The sequence below is a fragment of the Marmota marmota genome, unplaced genomic scaffold (genome assembly GCF_001458135.2).
Source record: "Marmota marmota marmota unplaced genomic scaffold, marMar, whole genome shotgun sequence".
Taxonomy (NCBI): Eukaryota; Metazoa; Chordata; class Mammalia; order Rodentia; family Sciuridae; genus Marmota; species Marmota marmota.
The window spans coordinates 24,264,689-24,285,491 of NW_025999968.1; the positions used below are offsets into that span (position 1 = coordinate 24,264,689).

General features: G+C 34.4%; 1 protein-coding gene across 3 annotated transcripts in view; it reads right to left on the minus strand.

Annotated features, from left to right (window-relative positions):
* Arl13b (ADP ribosylation factor like GTPase 13B) overlaps positions 1-20,803 on the minus strand; it is a 66,581-nt gene that overhangs the window by 38,867 nt on the left and 6,911 nt on the right. For 2 of the 3 annotated variants that reach the window (XM_048803494.1, XM_015478628.2), the window contains exons 2-3: positions 15,079-15,149; positions 10,903-11,152 (exon numbers count right to left, since the gene is read on the minus strand). In XM_048803494.1, the coding sequence (XP_048659451.1) occupies positions 10,903-11,152; positions 15,079-15,149 (321 nt within the window). The remainder of the gene's footprint in view (positions 1-10,902; positions 11,153-15,078; positions 15,150-20,803) is intronic. The other variant, XM_048803496.1, reaches the window with a different exon arrangement.

Here is a 20,803-nt window from a genome sequence, read left to right on the forward strand (position 1 = left end):
GAGGCCAAGGCAGGAGGATCATAAGTTCAAGGCCAGCCTCAGCAACTTAGTGAAGCCCTAAGCAACTTAGTAAGACCCTGTTTCAAAATTAAAAATTAAAAAAGGGCTGGGAATGTGGCTTGGTTGTTAAATGCTCCTCAGTTCAATACCTGGTACAAAAAAACAAAACAAAACAAAAAAAATTAGGCATGGTAGGAATATATCTCAACACAATAAAGGCTATATATTAAAAACTTATAGACCTCTGTTCTGGCTGTACCCGATGCTGCACCTGTGTGGATCCCTGATGCTCAGCTCCCCATCTACCAACGCATGGCTCCTCTGGCCACCTCTAACCTGGGACACTGCAACTGCTGCATTAGGCCCCTCAACCTGGTAGCCTCCATCTTGGGACACTGGAAGGGCCTGAAGGCAGCAGCCTGCCACAGCACCACCAGCCGCATTGCTGCATCTCCAAACAGGCTGCCCAATGCCGTGGCACAAGCCCACCATCGCTGTCCCATCTCTGAAAGCAGTCGCCTCCATCTTGGTACACCACCACCATCTTGGGTTACCTCCACTGCCACCATTGCCATCTTTAGTTGGGGCAGCTTCCATCTTTGGACACTAGCAAGAGCCTGGAAGCCCAACATCAAGGTACCTGCAGGTTAGTCACCTCCACCATCACCACCAACTAGGACCATGGTTTCTTCCACCCAGGGACAACAACCAGGGCCTCATAGACCATCACCAAGGTCCCTATAGGCTTGGTTACACTTGAAGTCTCCCTGCTAGGTGTACTGATAGCTACCTGCTTCCTGCAGAGGCAGGAGAGAGCTTTGCATGGAGTCAGTAGGTTAGAAGAAGGTATGAAGGCTCAGTGCCAACCAGATTCCCTGGGCCAACTCAGGCAGCACTTGCTGAGACGTGACAACAGTCCGGTCCCCAACTCCCTCCATATACCATCATCTAATGATCACTAGTCCTGCCAGTTTGGCAATCAACAGGGACTTTTGGCTCCCCAATCCCCAGTCTTCCAACATCACCCCCTAGCCACCAACCCATCTCAACACTTGCAGCTATGTGGCTGGCCTGCAGCTCTCAATGCCTGGTCCTGATCTTCCAGATACAGAACAGCTTTCCACAACAGGGACACAGCCCTCAGGACCTCTGGAGAGAGAGGTTCCTGATTGGGTAGTCAAAAGGTCAGGGGCAAGAGAGAGACAATTTAAAGACTAAATTAGAGACCAGGAATTGTAGAATCCTCAGGCAAGACCAGGCTCCCACATCACATGAGTAGACCCAAGGAGATTCCTGGGGTGCGTTCTTCCAACAGGGACCGGCAACTGCTACACCTTGCCTCTAGGATTTCCATTTTCAAGACTAACCCTCACACCCTAGTAATATTCACCATCCAGAGGGTGGAGATACCAACAAAATCTAGACAACACCACCTATCAGATGAGAAGGGAAGCAGGGAACTCAAACAGAAACAATCATTCAATTTTCCTTTGAGATTTTTTTTTCTTTCTTGTCCCACCCTCACATCCCTAACATTTGTGAAACCAAGTACTTTTCATGCATCAGGCTACTGAGGACTGGGATGTCTGAATAGTATATTACAGTTTTGTTGTATTTTTTTAAATTTCTACAGTTTTTCTTATTTTATTTAATCTTATTCTATCTTATTTTATTTTCATCTCTTTCTCTATATTTTCCTTCCATATATCTGTCTCCCTGGAGTGTCTTTCTTTTTTCCTGCTAACAGACAACTTCCTTTGATTCCTCTTTCATGCTTCCTATGATTTAATACCTCTACATTCTCACCTCCTACTTCAATAATATCTCATCCTCAGTAACATCCTCAACATCCAATCCTATCCCTGGTTCTCTCTTTGTCCATCATTAAAAAATGTAGACCCTTTCTCAAACCTACTGTTTATATTGTAGATAATAATCGAACACATCATTTCTGTTTATTGTGGCAAAACTATAAACGTCTTAAAGGAACTATGTGGTTAAAAGCTGCATATTGTTTTCACTGGGTTCTGTTAATATTGATCTGCCCCTTAAAGTCAAGGTATTGGAAACCTGCAGGGATACTCTAAGTCTATAGGGTAGAAACTGTAATACCTTGGATCTGCTCTACTTAGGGGGGAAGACACAAGAACAACATGAAAAAACAAGGGAAGAAAGTGACCCAAATAAACCAAGATGCTATAATAATAGAATCCATTGATAACACCGTAAAGGAAATGTCAGAGAAGGAGTTCAGAATATACATAATTAAAATGATCTGCAAAGTAAAGGATGATATAAGAAAGCAAACACAGGCAGCATAAGATTACTTCAATAAAGAGAGATTGGGGGGGGGGGGACAAAAACAGACAGCAATCTTTGAAATGAAGGAAACAATAAACCAAATTAAAAACTTAATAGAAAACATCACCAACAGACTAGATCACTTGGAAGGCAGAAACTCAGGCAATGAAGACAAAATATATAATCTTGAAAATAAAGTTGACCATACAGTGAAGATAAGAAAACATGAACAGAACTTCTAAGAATTATGGAATAACATGAAAAGACCAAATTTAAGAATTATCAGGATAGAGGAAGGCACAGAGATACAAACCAAAGGAATGAACAATCTTATGAATAAAATAATATCAGAAAAGTTCCAAAATCTGAAGAATGAAATGGAAAATCAAATACAAGAGGCTTACAGGACACCAAATGTACTAAATGACAGCAGATCCACACCAAGGCACATTATAAAGAAAATGCCTAGCATACAGAATAAGGACAGAATTTTAAAGACCACAAGAGAAAAGTATCAGATTATATATAGGAAGAAATCAATTTCGATCTCAGGAGATCTCAACCCTGACCCTCAAAGCTGGGAGGTCCTAGAACAATATATACCAAGCTATGAAAGAAAATGGATGCCAACTAAGAATTTTATGTCCAGCAATATTAAGCTTCAGATTTGATGATGAAATAAAAACCTTCCATGATAAACAAAAGTTTAAAGAATTTACAACTAGAAAACCTGCACTACAGAACATCCTCAGAAAAATATTCCATGAGGAAGAAACGAAAAACAACAATAAAAATCAGCAAAGGTAGGAACTACACTGTGGAGAGCTATGAGTAAACTGAGTGATGTGGAAGTCATTAGTCAGGGAACCCCAGATGTAGGAACTCCCAGGTAGAACCCCCTGGTTTGAGAATGCCTACTTCAAATTGGAACCTTGTTCTAGCTCACCACTCAAGTTCAGGCACAGTTCCAGAGATGGAAACGACCCACTATGGCCACATGGAGATGGGTTTGGCTTGCCAAAATGCCAACCAACCTGTTTACTGCAAGACCCCCGCCACATTGAGAAGCAAGCACAAAACCAAGACTTCTCCTACTGAAACCTTATCCCTGCCTTGCTTGTACTACCCCTTTAAGAAAGAATCGGAGCCATTTTTCAGTTGTTCACTTCCAGCTCCTATCAGGACTGGAAAACCCATCAGATGCTCCTCTTTCTATCTAATTTCTGGCTTTATCTTTATTTCTGATCATTTCAGACTTTTACTGTACTAGGTAGCTCACACCTTCTGACGAGAAATCTACCCTGTTCAGGTGTGATCACCTTATTATACTATACTAATAAAAAAGCCAATCAAAGGAGAAACCAAGTCAAGTTGAAAATCAAAATTAAACCAAAATGACCATGAATACAAATCATACCTCAGTTGCTAATGTCCTAAACTCATCAATCAAAAGACAGACTGGAAGACTGGATTTAAAAAAAGACCCAACAAAATGCTACCTTCAAGAGACTCATCTCATAGGAAAAGACATCCACAGGCTGAAGGTGAAAGGTTAGGAAAAAACATACCACTCACATGGACTGCATAAACAAGCAGGGGTTTCCATCCTCATATCAGATAAAGTGGACTTCAAGCCAAAGTTAATCAAAAGGGATAAAGAAGGATGTTTCATACTGCTTAAAGGAATCATATATCAATAAGACATAACAATCATAAATATATATGCCCCAAACAATGGCTCATCTGCATTCATCAAACAAACTCTTCTCAATTTCAAGAATCAAATACACTACAACACAATACTGGGTGACTTTAACACATTTTCTCACCATTGGATAGATGTTCCAAACAAAAACTAAACAAAGAAACTACAGAAATCAAATAATAAAATCAATAACTTAGACTTAACAGACATATATAGAATATTTCATCCATCAATGAGCAAATACACTTTTTCAGCAACACATGGATCCTTCTCTAAAATAGACCATATATTATGCCACAAAGCAACTCTTAGCAAACTAAAAAAAAATAGAGATATTACCCTGCATTCTATGAGATCATAATCTGATAGGATGAAATTAGAAATCAATGATAAAATAAAAAATAGAAGTTACTCCAATACCTGGAAATGAAATAATAAACTATTGAATGAACAATGGACAGCAGAAGACATAAGGGAGGAGATAAAAAAAAATTCTTAGAGGTAAATGAGAATACCAATAATACATATCAAAATCTCTGGGACACTGTGAAGGCAATACTAAGAGGAAAGTTCACTGCATTAAGCTCATTCATACATCTCAAAGCCCTAGAAAAAGAAGAACAAATCAACATCAAAAACAGTAGAAAACAGGAAATAATTAAAATCAGAGCAGACATCAATGAAATTGAAACAAAAAAATTGAAAAAAAAATCTTAAACTGAAAAGTTAGTTCTTTGAAAAATTAAATAAAATTGACAAACCCTTCACCATGTTAACGAAGAGAAGGAGAGAGAAAACTCAAATTACTAAAATTTATGATGAAAAAGGAAATGTCACAATGGTCACTACTGAAATACAAAAAATAATTAGAAACTATTTTGAAAATTTATACTCCAATAAAATAGAAAATCTTGAAGACACAGACATGTCTAGAGACATGATCTACCCAAACTGAATCAGGAAGACATACATAATTTAAACAGGTCAGTTTCACACAATGAAATAAAAGATGCCTTCAAAAGCTTACCAACTAAGAAAAACCCAGGACCAGATGAATTCTCAGCTGAGTTCTACAAGACCTTCAAAGAAGAACTAATACCAATATTCCTCAAATTACTCCATGAAAACAAAAGGAGGGAACCCTTCCAAACTCATTCTATGAGGCTAGTATCACCCTGATAACAAAACCAGACAAAGACACATCAAGAGGCAAAAATTCAATAAAATTCTGGCGAATCACACACAAAAACATATTAAAAAGATACTGTACCATGATTGAGTTGGGCTCATTCAGGGGATACAAGGTTGGTTCAACATATAGAAATCAACAAACATAATTCATCATATAAACAGATAAGAACCACATGATCATCTCAATAGATGCAGAAAGGGCATTTGACAAAATACAGCACCTCTCCATGTTCAAAACACTAGAAAACTAGGGATAATAGGAACATACTTTAACATTGTAAAAGCTATCTATGCTAAGCCCAAAGCAAACATCATTCCAAATGGAGAAAAATGGAAAACATTTCTTCTAAAATTGGGACAAGTCAGGGATGCCCTCTCTCACCACTTTATTCAATAACATAGTCCTTGAAACTTTAGCCAGAGCAACTAGAAAAAAGAAATTAAAGGGATATGCATAGGAAAAGAAAACTCAAACTATTACTCTTTGCAGACGACATGATTCTATACTTAGAGGATCAAAAAAATTCAACCAGAAAACTTCTAGATGTAATAAATGAATTCAGCAAAGTAGCAGGATATAAAATCATTACCTATAAATCAAATGCATTTCTGTACATCAGTGATGAATCCCATGAAAGAGAAATTTGAAAAAACTACACCATTCACAATAGCCTAAAAAAAAAAAAAGATGAAAAGACCTCGACAATGAAAACTACAGAATACTAAAGAAAGAAATTTTAGATGAAAAAATCCCCCTTGTTCTTAGATAGGCAAAATTATTATTGTCAAAATGGCCAGACTACCAAAAGCATTATACAAATTTAAAGCAATTCCAATTAAAAGCCCAATGATGTTCCTCATAAAAATAGAAAAGGCAATCATGAAATTCATTTGGAAAAACAAGAAACCCAGAATAGCTAAAGCAATCCTTAGCAAGAAGAATAAAGCAGAAGGCATCACAATACCAGAACTGAACCTATACTACAGAGCTACAGTAACAAAAACGGCATAGTATTGGCACCAAAATAGACCTGTAGAACAACGGTACAGAATAGATGACACAGAAACAAACCCACATAAATACGGTTATCTAATACTAGACAAAAGTGCCAAAAACATACATTAGAGAAAAAATTGTCTTTCAACAAATGGTACTGGAAAAACTGGAAATCTACATGCAGCAAAAATGAAATTAAATTTCTATCTCTCACCCTGCACAAGACTCAACTCAAAGTGGATCAAGGGCCTAGGAATTAGACCAAAGACCCTGCACCTAATAGAAAAAAAAAGTAGGCCCAAATCTTCATCATGTTGGCTAAGACCTGACTTCCTTAACAAGACTCCTAAAGTGCAAGAAATTAAATCAAGAATCAATAAATGGGATGGATTCAAACTAAAAAGCTTTTTCTCAGCAAAGGAAACAATCAGTAATGTGAAGAAAGAGACTACAGAATAGGAGAAAATCTTTATCACACACCCATCAGATAAGAGCACTAATCTCCAGGATATACAAAGAACTCAAAAAACTTAACACCAAAAAAACACAAATAACCCAATCAATAAATGTGCTAAGGAACTGAGCAACCACTTCACAAAATAAGATATAAAATCGATCAACAAACATGAAAAACTGTTCAACATCTCTGGCAATTAAAGAAATGCAAATAAAAACTAAGATTTCATCTCATTCCAGTCAGAATGGCAATTATCAAGAATACAAGCAACTGTAAGTGTTGGCGAGGATGTGGGGGAAAAGGTACACTCATTTACTACTGGTGGGATTGCAAATTGGTGTAATCACTATGGAAAGAAGTATGGAGATTCCCTAGAAAACTTGGAATGGAACCACCATTAGACCCAGCTATCCCACTGCTCAATCTATACTCAAAGGACTTAAAATCAACATACTACAGTGATGCAGCCACATCAATGTTTATAGCAGCTCAATTCAAAAATAGCTAAACTATGGAACCAACCTAGATGCCCTTCAATAGATGAATGGAAAAAGAAACTCTGGTATATATACAAAATGAAATATTACTCAGCCTTAAAGAAGAATATAATTATGGTACTTGCAGGCAAATGGATGGAACCGGAGAGTATCATGATAAGCGAAGGAAGTCAATCAGGCCAAATGTTTTCTGTGATAAGAGGATGATGATCCATAATAGGGGGGAGGGGCAAGGAAAGAATGGAGAAACATTGGATTGAGCAAAGGGGAGAGAGGACAGGGAAAGGGGTATGGGGTTGGAAGATGGTGGAATGAAATGGACATTATTACCCTATGTAAGTGTATGATTGCATGAATGATGTGACTGCATTGTGTACAACTAGAGAAATGAAAAATTGTACTCCATTTGTATACAATGAATTGAAGTGCATATTCTGCTGTCATGGATAACTAATTAGAAAGCAACAAACAAACAAACAAACAAAAACACCTACAGATAAAACATCAGAGTGAATGGGAAAAGCCAGAATCATTTCCTCTAAGACCAGAAACAAGACAAGGATGTCCACTTTCATCAACCTTATACAAGATGGTATTGAAGGTTTTGGCCAAAGCAATTTGGCAAGAGAAAGAAATTAATGACACTCAAATTTAAAAAGGAAGAAGCTAAATTATCCCTGTTAGAAAATGACATGATTTAAAACCTTAAGACTCTACCAAAAAACTGGTAGAATTGATAAACAAATACAGTAGGGGCTGGGTGTAGTGGCGCATGCCTGTAATCCCAGTGGCTCACGAAGTTGAGACACAAGGATGGCGAGTTCAAAGCCAGCCTCAGTAATGGCAAGGCTCTAAGCAATTCAGTGAGACCCTGTATCTAAATAAAATACAAAACAGGGCTGGGATGTGGCTCAGTGGTTGAGTGCCCCTGAGTTCAATCCCTGGTACCAAAAAAAAAAAAAGCAATGGACTTAAAAAAAAAAATCAGTAAGGTGCAAGACACAAAATGAACATAAAAAAATCTGTACCTTTACTATATACATCAAAAAGAAAACTGTTGAGAAAGAAGTCAAGAAAGGAATCCACTCATATTAGCTTAAAACATAAATAAATGAACTATTTAGGAATAAATACAATCAAGACAGTGATTGATCCTTACAATGAAAATGTCAAAACAGTCATGAAATCAACTGAGCAGGACACAAAAAAACTGAAAGACATCCCATGCTTATGCATTAGAAGAATTCATATGGTTAAAATGTCCATACTATGCAAAGTGATTTATGGATTTTATGAAATTCCTATTAAAATACCATTGATATTCTTTCACAGATATTGGGAAAAAACTCCCTAAAATTTTTATGGAAACACAAAAGACCCCAAAGAGCAAAGCAATCCTGAGCAAAAATAACAAAGCTGGAGGGCATTACCACACTTGACTTCAAAACATTAGTTCAAAGATTTAGTAACTAGAACAGCATGATACTGGCACAAAAACAAACACATAGACAAAAGGAATAGAATACTGAATTCAGAAATAAGCCTATGTTATTTTAGTCAGTTTTTTCACTACTGTGACCAAAGAACCTGACAAAAACAATTTTAAAGAAGAAAAAATTTATCTGTGGGCTCAGAGTTTCAACGGTCTCAATCCATAGACAGCTAGCTCCATTCTTTAGAGATCAAAATGAGAAAACATCATGGCAGAAAAGTGTGGCAAAGGAAAGTGGCTGAATACATCATATCAGGAAGCAGAGAGGTAGAGAGACTCCACTTGCCAGATATAAAACATATACTCCAAAGGCATCTTCAGTGACTTACTTCCTCCAGCTAATAGGACTGAATGTTCACACCACAAACACAAATCTTGGAATAACAATGTCAATTACCCTGATCTGAATCAAAGTACACTTTATATACAAATATTGAAATATCCCACTGTACCCCACAAACATGTACAATTTCTATGTGTCAATTAAAATTAAAATACATTTTGGGGAAAAAAAACTCCTCTGAAAAAAGTTGATAAAATAATAAGACATATTATATTTCATAAACATACTATTGATCCATAATTAATCCTCATATCTTTTTAAGTTCTCACTGATTATAAAATTATAATGATGAAGTAATTATCCAAGCTGTGTACTTTTTTCTTCTACTCAGGAAATTCCCTGGCTGAGAGAGATGACAGAACTGAAAGCAGATATTTTACTTATAGTTATCTAATTACTCAGAAATCACTCTAGTCACTTAATAATTGCAAGCTCCTGCCCTGGTGCTTTTCCACAGAAATCTGTAAGACTGTCTCCATCACCTTAAGTGTAATATTCCTTAATTATAAGGGCAAAATGCCCTTGTTGTCACCACCACTATAGGCATCCTGATCTTCCTTCACCTACTTCATTGTTTCAATATATGTATCACTTAATATGACAGAATTTGTTAATTTTATTTATTACTATACCCACTAAAACATAAGCACCAGAGGTCAGACATGTAGTTTCACTGTTTTTGTTCCCAAACAAATTCCCCTCACCAGAACAGTGCCTGGCACAGAATAGATACTCAATAAATAACTTGATGAATTAATATGTACGTGCATGAATAAATGTACAAAAGAACAAAAGAAAAATAAATGACTATTGAAGTATAAACATATAACTATTTTATGAATGATCAACAGTCATTACTATCTTTTTTTAATAGTCATTAATATCATTGACTTTAGAAATCACTGATTCTCTGCTTAAACACTGTAGAGACCAATTCAACCTAACTTTTCATATATATCTCTAATAGAGTTTTACTTCAGATTCAGTATTGATTATATAAACCACATACCTTCCCTAATTAGTTAAATCCATAAAAATTTTAAAGTATAAGCTTAACAATAAATGATACAATTAGATTTTTAACGTTTGTAATCAAAGCTTCCAAACTGCCTCACTTAAAAAAATCTTCATTCTCCTGAGGAACAATGAGAACTAAGACTTTTTCATTTATCCACATGATAAGTTGATTTTTTTTTAATCCTTAATAGTGAATCACAAGAATGAGGGAAAAGAAATAAGAAGGCAAGGACAATATTTAGTTAGCTTCAAGTTAAAGAGAAATTTAAACTAAGGAACTTTCACTTTACTACCTACCATAGCTATAGCACCATCTGGTGTTTACCACACATAAATGCTATGACGACAAAAGATGTTTGTCACTTTGTTCTTAAAAAATGTTCAGGCAGTCGGACAAAATGATATAACTGTATGACTAAGATGGTAATGACACAGATCATATGTGTAAGATGGAAAAATAAGAAATAAATATTAAAAAATCAATGTGGCATTAGAAAAATAAACCATTTAAATAATTTGCAAACAAGAATCTTCTCAAAAAAAACAAAAAACAAGGACAATGGTAAAATATGTTATTAAAAGAGAAAAAAATTTAAATTATTCTAGAATCTTGTTAATAGACAATTTCAAACTAAATTTGATAGAAAGAAAATTGTCAACTAAAACATGAGTTTATATTTTAATACCCAGGAGATCTAATTATAAGACTTGTTCCATAACACAATCTTAATTCTTTATCCCTATTTTATAAGAAGGCCTCAATAATCAGTAATTCTCAGTTAATTACATACATTTTATTGTACTAGGGCACAACTATTTTAGTTAATACAATACTTTGTAACAGATAACTTCTTTATCGGTTAAGGCCACTGCCCCTAATTTACAATGACACTGTTACTTACACCAATACAGGCTTTCCAGATATCCTAGGATGTCTTAACACTTCTGACATTGTCTCTTTTGTCTCTTCCATTCTCTCTTCATCACTGGAATCCACAACGAATATTACCCCATAGGATTCAGCATAGTAATTCTTCCAAATTCCCCGAATTCTTTTGCCACCTCCCAAGTCAAAGATGGTGACTTCAAACTTTCCTTGTCTAAGGTCAATTTTAGAAAATCCAACAGTAGGAGCTACATCTTCAGGGTGTTCTGTTTAAAATGACACAAAAGGAACAATCTTTAGACTTTAAATAACATTAACTCTAGTATTTTAATGTCATTTAAATACTAAATGGAATATTTACCACTTGTTTATGCAACAGACACTACATCTAAACATACTGGTTTGGTAAGAGGCTAGATAATACAAAATATCCAACTATATTTTTTATTCCATGCAGATAGAAATTTCTGTATTTTTTAAGATGCTATAATCCCAGCACCTAATAGGTATTCAGTAAGTATATGTTAAATGAATGAATAAATTCTTGTCGTTAATGCTATTTCCTCTCCAACTTAAAAACAATAAGTGTCAACCTTTCAATGCCATAGTCAACCCTAGGGATAAATTCTGTGGAGTTAAAAAGAAAATGATAAACATTTAAAGAATAAAATGGTTTAGAAGAATCATAACATAGGAGAAACTACAAAAAAAAAAAAAAAACCTCTTTTAAACTAGATAAGTTAGAGCTACAACTAAGTAAAGATTTTTGATAACAGCTTGCAAATAAAATAAAGAGACTACATTATTTCTATAGATATATGTACTAGATGCTCCAAATAATGTATAATTGAAGGTTTTCTGTTTTTAGGGGAAGCGCTTCTGTATATGACAGCAAAAAAAAAGTCTAGGGTGCACATGATTATATCAATGAGTGGTAATGACAGAAAAGGATTAACAAGAGATCTCTGAAGGTCATTTTTTTTTTTTAAAGAGAGAGAGGAGGGAAAGAGAGAGAGAGAGAATTTTTTAATATTTATTTTTTAGTTTTCGGCGGACACAAATCTTTGTATGTGGTGCTGAGGATCAAACCCGGGCTGCACACATGCCAGGTGAACGCGCTACAGCTTGAGCCACATCCCCAGCCCCTCTGAAGGTCATTAAAAAAAAATGGGGAGATGGGAATTAGACCTAAAAATTAGGTAGGCAGAAGCATAATGTAAGCAAGGGAAATGAGAATCAAGAAAATAGCCACAAACTGAAGCTAATCCTTAAGACTGTAAATGCAGACTGAAGCCAGACTGAAGAGGGGTCCAAAGTCAGAGAACAGAGAATCAATGAAGGTATTTGGAAGACTATTAAAGGTGACTGAAGAAATGCTTTATTAAAATTCATTTTGCAAAAATCTCTACAATGAAAGTGAATGACACATACTTTTCAGAAAGGTATGAACATAAAAACAAAGGAATGGAAAAGATATAACCCTTGAAAGATTAGTAGAACCTGCTAATAGGTTCAAGTTTCATGTTTGTCTCTTCCATTCCCTCTACATCACTACAATCTACTATAACTACTACTCTAGGACTTTGTGTAGCACTGTATGATTAAAACAGTAGCAAAAACTACATGAGGCTCTTAAAATTAATTAAAATAAAATAAAATTAAAAATTTTTTTTCTCAGTTGTACAAGCCATATTTCAAGTGCTCAAAAACTACATGGATTTTTCAGGTCCACCCTACTGGACAGAGTAAATACAGACCATTCCCACCACTGCAGAAAATAATACTGACCAACCTTAGTTTAGAGAGTAAGATTCCCACATTGAGCAAAACATAAGAAGATAAATGTAAAAGGTACTTTCTGGGCTTAGGTATAACTGAGAAACACATCTGCACTGCACGACTTTCTTTTAACAAGTACCTCTGCAGAGTTCACACAATGCCTGAGAAAGTTATTAGAGATATTTAAAGTCACATTTTTGCTATATCTTCATTTTCTAGAAAAAGCAAAAAGCAAGATTAGACCTAATATAAGCAGCCTGATTTTCAAGAAACAGTATCACAGTACATCATTAAAAATATGGAGCTAGTATTGGCCAGAACTGGTTTTCACAGACAAAATAAGCAAATAAGCAGTTGTCTTTTTTTTTTTTTTTTTTTTTTTTTTGTGGTGCTGGAGATTGAACCAAGGGCTTTGTGCATATGAGGCGAACACTCTACCATCTGAGCTATATCCCCAGCCCTAGGCAGTTGTCTTTGAGAATGAATTAAGTCAAGTCAGAGGAAATCACAAATGAAAACAAATCCACTACTATGGAGCAGAGATAGGAAACTAATGTGTACTAAATGTCTATTCAATAACAGAAATTTTCTAGGAATCATGGTACAAAGAGCAATAAAAATATGGTTGATATCCTCACAGAACACTGAATGCCAAAACAGAGAGAATATTACTGAGGATAACAGAATTTTTATGTTCTATGAAAAAGACTTAGGATAGTGTGAGGGAATTCAAGAAGGAAGGGATGAATTATAGTCTAGAGAGGCTTCAGAGAAGTGAAATGTGAGTGAAGTCATAAAGCTACATAATTCTAACAGAGGGAGAACAACATTCTAGGCAGAGGGAGCAATGTAAGCACAGATAAAATGAGAGCAATATTCCCAAACAACTGATACACACTAAGAATGTTTTTTCAAGTTTACTTCTAGGTAGAGATAGGATACAAATACAAGTCCTCTCAAAAGCCTCTGCAATTGAAATAGAGGTCTTTAGGACTACAAAAGCCAGAATATGGAATGCCCTCTACTCTCTACTGATTCCTATACAGGATTTGCATTTCAAGACTTAAGCGTAAATTCAAATGCAACTTTCCCCATAAATCCTTTTCTGTTGATTCCTTTTCACTTCTATTATCACCTTTACCCTCTACCATAATATCCTATCTTCTAAATGACCTTCATATGAGCCTACATCTTCCCATCATGTGGGACTAAGTCTTTGTATCCTTAGCACTCACCACAACATACATAGTTCTTCAAACTATAACACAATACTGCTAAAATAACTAATGTTTCCAGGTGCAGTAGTGTACGCTGAAAATTCCAGTGGCCTGGGAGGTGGAGGCAGGGGGATCTTGAGTTCAAAGCCAGCCTCAGCAACTTAGCAAGGCCCTGTCTCTAAATATAATATTAAAAAGGGCTGGGAATATGGCTCAGGGGTTGAGTGCACCTAGGTTCAATCTGTGTTAGCAAAAATAAAAAGTAAAAATAAAATAAAATAGCTGATGCTGCTGTTCTTGCCCTTCAATATATGTATCCATCTACCCATGCAATCATTATTAAGGACTTATTATAGATGAACTGCATTTCTTGATGCTATTTTTCAATGTAAAATGTAATTTTTATAGTTACATTAACCACAGTTTATCTGTCATTAAAGGACTTTTTATCATGTATGCTATATCTCATTGGCTATATTTAGTTGGTTAGTTTTAATTTAATGCTTTATCCTACAGTGTAGCTGTGGTGTGATAGTGAGTTTCTTGGGTCCTGAAGATATATCACCACCTAGGTATCTTAAAGGGTGTGAATTGGGAGAAAAGCCTTTAGTAGTTATTCCTGAAAACTGAATGCAACAAGATGGCTTGTATACCACGTAATCAGAGGACTTTTACTTCTTAATACCCTGCAAAACTTACTATTGTAAGAAAACATTTTGCCACCACAAATTCTATAATGTAAATTCCATGTGTATTGTGTATTACAAAATATTGTCTATGATGTCCTCAAGAAATGCAGAGGTATGCTAACTACATTTTTACTTCTACGTCACCTAGCTATATGACCAAATTCTGACCAAGAACATACATGTAGAAAATGGATATTGTTAAAGACAAGGATATGCCATTGTTTTTTTGCATTTACCGTCCTTACATTTTAGAACACAGACACCAACCTCCTAGCTAAAAAGAGACCTCAAGGAGCCTCTGTTTCTCTGCATCTATTGAAATTTGAACCCTAATATTAGGCTGGTACTAACAAGCTAGAACCCAGTCATGAAAGTCTCAAGTATATTAAGAATATAAAGTAACTGAGTGCATACTATATAAACCCAATTATTATGTGATAAAACAATTTAGCATAAATATGTAAATTCAGGATAATTTATTAGATTTTGGAATAATTTTCAGCTTACCTCCTTGGATTCCTTTTGCTGTTGCTGTTTTGCCAGCATTATCAAGTCCCACCATCACAAGAGTCACCTTTCTTAAAAGAAGAAAAGTTTAAAATCACTTTCTTTGTTAACTTAGTATTAGGAAAACAAAAGCAAAGAAATAAATGCAGCTTCATTTACTCAAGCAGCATTTAAGAAGCATCTACAAAATACAAGTCAATTTGTTGAAGGACAGGAGAGATGATAAATAAAATGTAAATTTAAATTTAAAAGTCAAATAAAGTACAAAGTATCATCCTTTTGTTCTCTAAGCAAATAAAATTGTGCAATAGATAACCTAAGAGCTAAAGAAGAAAAAAGGGAAAGAAAACATAAAGGAAGGTAAGGATATACAGACTAACCCTAAATTGCTTATCACAGCTAAAGACTTAATTTTCTAGTTAAATGAATTCCAGGGATTATTACAAATCTGCTTATCTTATGAAAGTACATAAGAAAAGAATTCTTGCTAGGTTGTAGGCTCAACTTTGTTTCTAGATATGTAGTACCTTACAAATTTAAGTCTTAAATGAAGCACAATAATATGATTATTTTAACTTAATTGCTAAAATATTTTGAAAGTCTTCCCAAAACATAAAGTTTAAAACATTTCTGATGATATAAAATCCAGAGTTAAAAACAAACCAGCAAACAACAATACAACAACAAATTCAATCTACTGAAGACAGGTAAGTTAAATAATTTGTCAAAGGTTACACAATTCATCAGTTACAGAATCTGGATGAACCGAATTCACCTTTTAGGACCTTCTTAAGCCTGAGAAAGGTTACAAAGGAACAAACTGATTACACTGGTCTTATTAACTTGGTGATTCTGTCCATCAATTAAAACTTATGTTTGTTCCAGACTGAATATTTCTACAATGTAAAAGGTGAGACAGTTCATTATCACCATGGATATGGGAATTAAAATTGCTCTGGGGATACAGAGACAAAGACAAAGGTTAACACAGCTGCCATGTTAGGACCATAGGGAAATGCTACATTTTTACAGGATAAATACAAGTATACTCTGTTCTCACTGGCAATTATCCCAAGGAGAGTAAAAACAGAACTCAGATGGCAGTAAAGAGTGTTTTCTAATTTTTCTAGGCATTGTTTTCTTGGATGTGGACTTTTTTTTTTCTCAAATTCTAGATGTATTCAAATGATCCACATAAAAAGAGAAGGACAAAGTAAAGATATGAGGCTGACCAGGAATTGATCACTTACTAAGGTAGAAAAACTCAAGTCTTACAAAAACCAAATTTGTTACCTATTAGATAATCACTGACAACTCCTATACACCAAATACCAATGTTGTTAAGTACTAAGGGAAATCTGCTAATTAAAGCAACTACTACCAAAACAAAACACAAACACACAAAAAAAAAAACACAAACACACACAAAACTTCTTCTTTATTAAGTTTACATTTTAGAGGCAAGAGAAAAAAAGAATGATAAAGTAAATACATCAAGAATATGTGATAGAGTATGTTAGAAAATTATGTTCATTGGAATAAAGAACAGAGTATAGAGCAAGATAAGGGGGACCACCAGTGGGGTAGGAAGTGGGGGCAGCTATATAGGGAGATCAAGACAGGTCTCACACAGAAGGTGAAATATAGCAAGAACTTGAAGTAGGGATTTAGTTACACATGTACCTGAGGGGAAAGAGAGAACAGATGGTGTAGACATAAAGGTCAGGACATGTGATAACATCCAAGTATCCACAAGGAGGCCACTGTAGTGAAACCAAGTGAGGTAAAGGTAGACTAGAAGGAAAAGAGATCAGACACACCTCAGATAACTTTTACAGGCTACAGTAAGGACTCTGACTTTCACTATGAAGAAATGAATTTATTCTGCATGTTCACTTCCTTTGTTATCCAGAAACCTTAGTCTTATCTAAATATTTCAACATCGCATACTCACATCAGGGAATAACAGAATGTCTACTCTTGAATCAGTGTAAGAATAAGATAAATCACAATAAGCAGCATTCAGAGTCCATTCCCAACAAGCTGATGGTGAGGCCAGTGGGAATGCCAAAGAGAATTTAGCAGATACTGAACTTATGGAGATGAGGTAGTATGTAAGGTACATATACCTGTATCCATGTGGAAATTTCACCTGCATTATCAAGTTTTCCAACTATGAATTTGCTTTCTAAGGAAGCTAGGAAATATTTAGAACGTAATTTTATTATTTTGTTTGAAGAACTAAATTATTAGTTGAACTATTAATAAATGTCAAGAATGAGATAAAAGTACAAAAACATTTCCTAAACACAATATAGTGAACGGCTATCCAGAAAAGATGAATATTGTAGCATTTTGCAACTAGGAATACAGCTCAGGTATGTCACACATAGGAGGGAGAAGAGCCAGGGGAAAAGGAAGAATGAAACTTCAAGAATCTTTTAAGTAAACATGAAGAGTATGCTGGGCACAGTGAGTGACGCACACCTGTAATCCCAGCGCTCAGAAGGCTGAGGCAGGAAAATCTCAAGTTCAAAGCTAGCCTCAGCAATGGTGAGGCACTAAGCAACTCAGTGAGACCATGTCTTTAAATAAAATACAAACAGGGCTGGGGATGTGGCTCAGTGGTCAAGTGCCCCTGAGTTCAATCTTGAGTTCAATCCCCATCCTCCCCACAAAAAACATGAAGAGTATAATCAGGAAAAAAAGAAAGAAAGAAATAATGAGGAGACCAAATGACATCACTGGGGAAAGTTTCCAACAGGGTTAAGATATAAATAATATCAAACACTGTGAAATTTTATAAAATAAAATTTTATAAAATAAAATTTTACAAAATAAAATAAAATTTTATAAAATAAAATAATCTTTTCAGTAACTACCTCAAATGAAGTAGCTCAGAATTAAGTGCTCTCAGTTTTTCTCAACCCTGCAATAAGCAAAGCTTTGAATTTTTATTGCATTTGATATTTCAAAACTATTTTATTCTATCATGTTTAAGTTACTCAAGGTTTCAGTATAAATAAGAAGTAGTCTATAACAGTTTCCATGGAAAGTTTAAATACAAACTTTTGTAAAAATAATTACTATTATTCCAAAGAGTAACTTGAGCCGTTTTGTTTATCCTAAAATTTACTCACATTTATATATATATATATATATATATATATATATATATATATATATATACACACACACACACACACACATATATACACACACACACACACACACACACATATACATATATACACACACACTAAATCAGGTAGCCAGGTAATCTGGCTCATTCAGCAAGGCATGCTGGAATGCCCCCACATTTAGGCCTACTACAATCATAATTTAGTTTCTGCATCTAACAAAAAGATTACCTTTAACTAAAGTCATGAATTGCATGTTATTAATAAAACCTAACAACATGTTTATACAAATCTGACAATGGAATTTTTTCTGCTTAAAATTATAGAATTCAAGTAAATCAGCTCAGCAGTCTCCTCCTGCTGCTTCCCAGCAGGCCTATAATGACTAACATTCCTCAGCCCTTCAAAACCATTACACACAACTTTTCACAGTCTCTTCCACCAGAATTTTCCTTTATTAAAAAATACAACATAAATATATTTTCTGATCCCCCACTTGTTGAGTAAATATTATATAAAATTAAAGTATATAATTTTAAATTGAGAAAGCACTGTAATTAATTAGATTTTTATAACTTCACATCAAAAAAACAGTTCAATGTGATAATGTAATTAAAATCATGTATCTTTATTACATTGGCTACAGTTTTCTGAAATACCTTACAAGCACATGGATTCAAGATAATAAAAGAAAGATTTTTAAAACTGAAATAATTCTTAGAGAGGAAATAAGAGATCAAAAGTTCTGTTTTATAATATTTTAGCTATTTGCCTCACCAAGTAAAGACTTCTATACTTGAGGGGCTAATATTTGATGTTGTTCAAGTCTACATAGTGGCTAACAGACTCCAAAATTAAGTTCACAAGGATATCTTATCTCAGGGTTCCTTTCAACATAACATATATATATTGAGATATCAGAAATATAAGCAGCATAATATTGGAGATTACTAAATGTAGAAACCATTTATATTCTGAATCTTGTTTGAATGGAAATATTACAATATTTTTAATATTTTGAAGGTTAAACTTTCTCATAAGTCAAGTAAAAAAGATAATACTTCATCTGAGAAAAGGTATTTTTAACTTCAAAAATATTATTTAAGTCAAGGAATACTTTACTGAAAGCACTAAAAAGCAAAGCCTGACACATGAAAACTCTACTACCTAAAATACTTAAAACTATATGGTTCAAGTTCTAAACTTAAGCATGAGCATATACATAAATTCTAAAAGTAATATAAACATATCTAAAAAGGGACTTAGAAATACTGTTTCATGACACAATGAGAAAGTGAGAAAAACACACAAACATGGATTGGAAAAAAATCACCAAAAAAGATTCATGGTATTATTTTATTGTGAAGGTATACTACTTTCTGACATTTTAATTCAAATTGGAGATCTCTGCATAAAATTACATCAAAACTATTAACTATATTTACTGAGCACTAATAAGTGGTGAGAGCACCAAATTTGGGATCATATCTTAGCTTTTAAGCTTTGATCAAGTCAAATTCTTAGTGTCAGTTTTTTCATCTTTAATATAAAAGGGGTAGGGGACTGGAGGGCATAGCTCAATGACAGAGCTTGGGCTTAACATGCATGAAGCCCTAGGTTTAATCTCCAGTACCACAAAAAAGTTATATTATATGTAAAATATTGAAGTCAAATAGGAGTGTCTCTAGCTCCTTTTCTATCCTTCAATTCTACAATTCTCACTATTCATAAACAAGCATTAAAGAGATAAAAAAGAAATGTAAGTCATTCCAGTTCAGCATATAGTACATTAGGTAATCCTTGCTAATCTGTATGTACAGCTTAATTAGGATAATAAGAACTCAGCAAAGTCTATAAATGGTCTAGATTTAGTTATATTTATTTAGGCCCAAAAAGTGATATTGGACAGCTTACATCCCCTATGGAGGGAAAAAATGTAGCAGAGATGATGTACTATATCACAGTATTCTTTATAAGACTCCACATCTATGTATAGAAAGCAATGATACATATTGCTAAGTGTGATTGCTAAGTCTCTTCTTTTAGACTTGATCACAGTGAGTAATCATTTACCAACAAATTTGAAGTAGAGTTTGAAAGGCTGAATTGTGAGGCTGAAAAACACAGAAGGGAAAAAAAAAATTAGTTCCAGATAGTGATTATCACTGGGAAGGATAGTGGGGATGAATGTGGTGCAGAAAGCCTCAGGGATTTGTTACCCATTTCTTTAAAAATAAAACTGAAATGTGATATTAAAAGCTAATATTTGTAAAACCTGGGTGGCAAGCACATAGGTACTTATATTTTTCTTTTCTTTAATTAATTAAAAAAAAACTTTTTAATGCTAGAACTTTTGTTGCTAAAATGTATTCACTTAAATTGGTCTTAATTTTCTACTTCTCTTAAGTGGACCATGCCTAAAAATATGTTCTTAGATAGATTAGAATGCATAAATTTCTCCCAGACCCAGATAAAATTATATAGTTTCTTCTAAACTCTTCTGATTCTCTCTAAACATCTTGTGAATCATCATTCAATGCTTTCATATTTACAATCATATTTTATAATATTTTATATATATATAT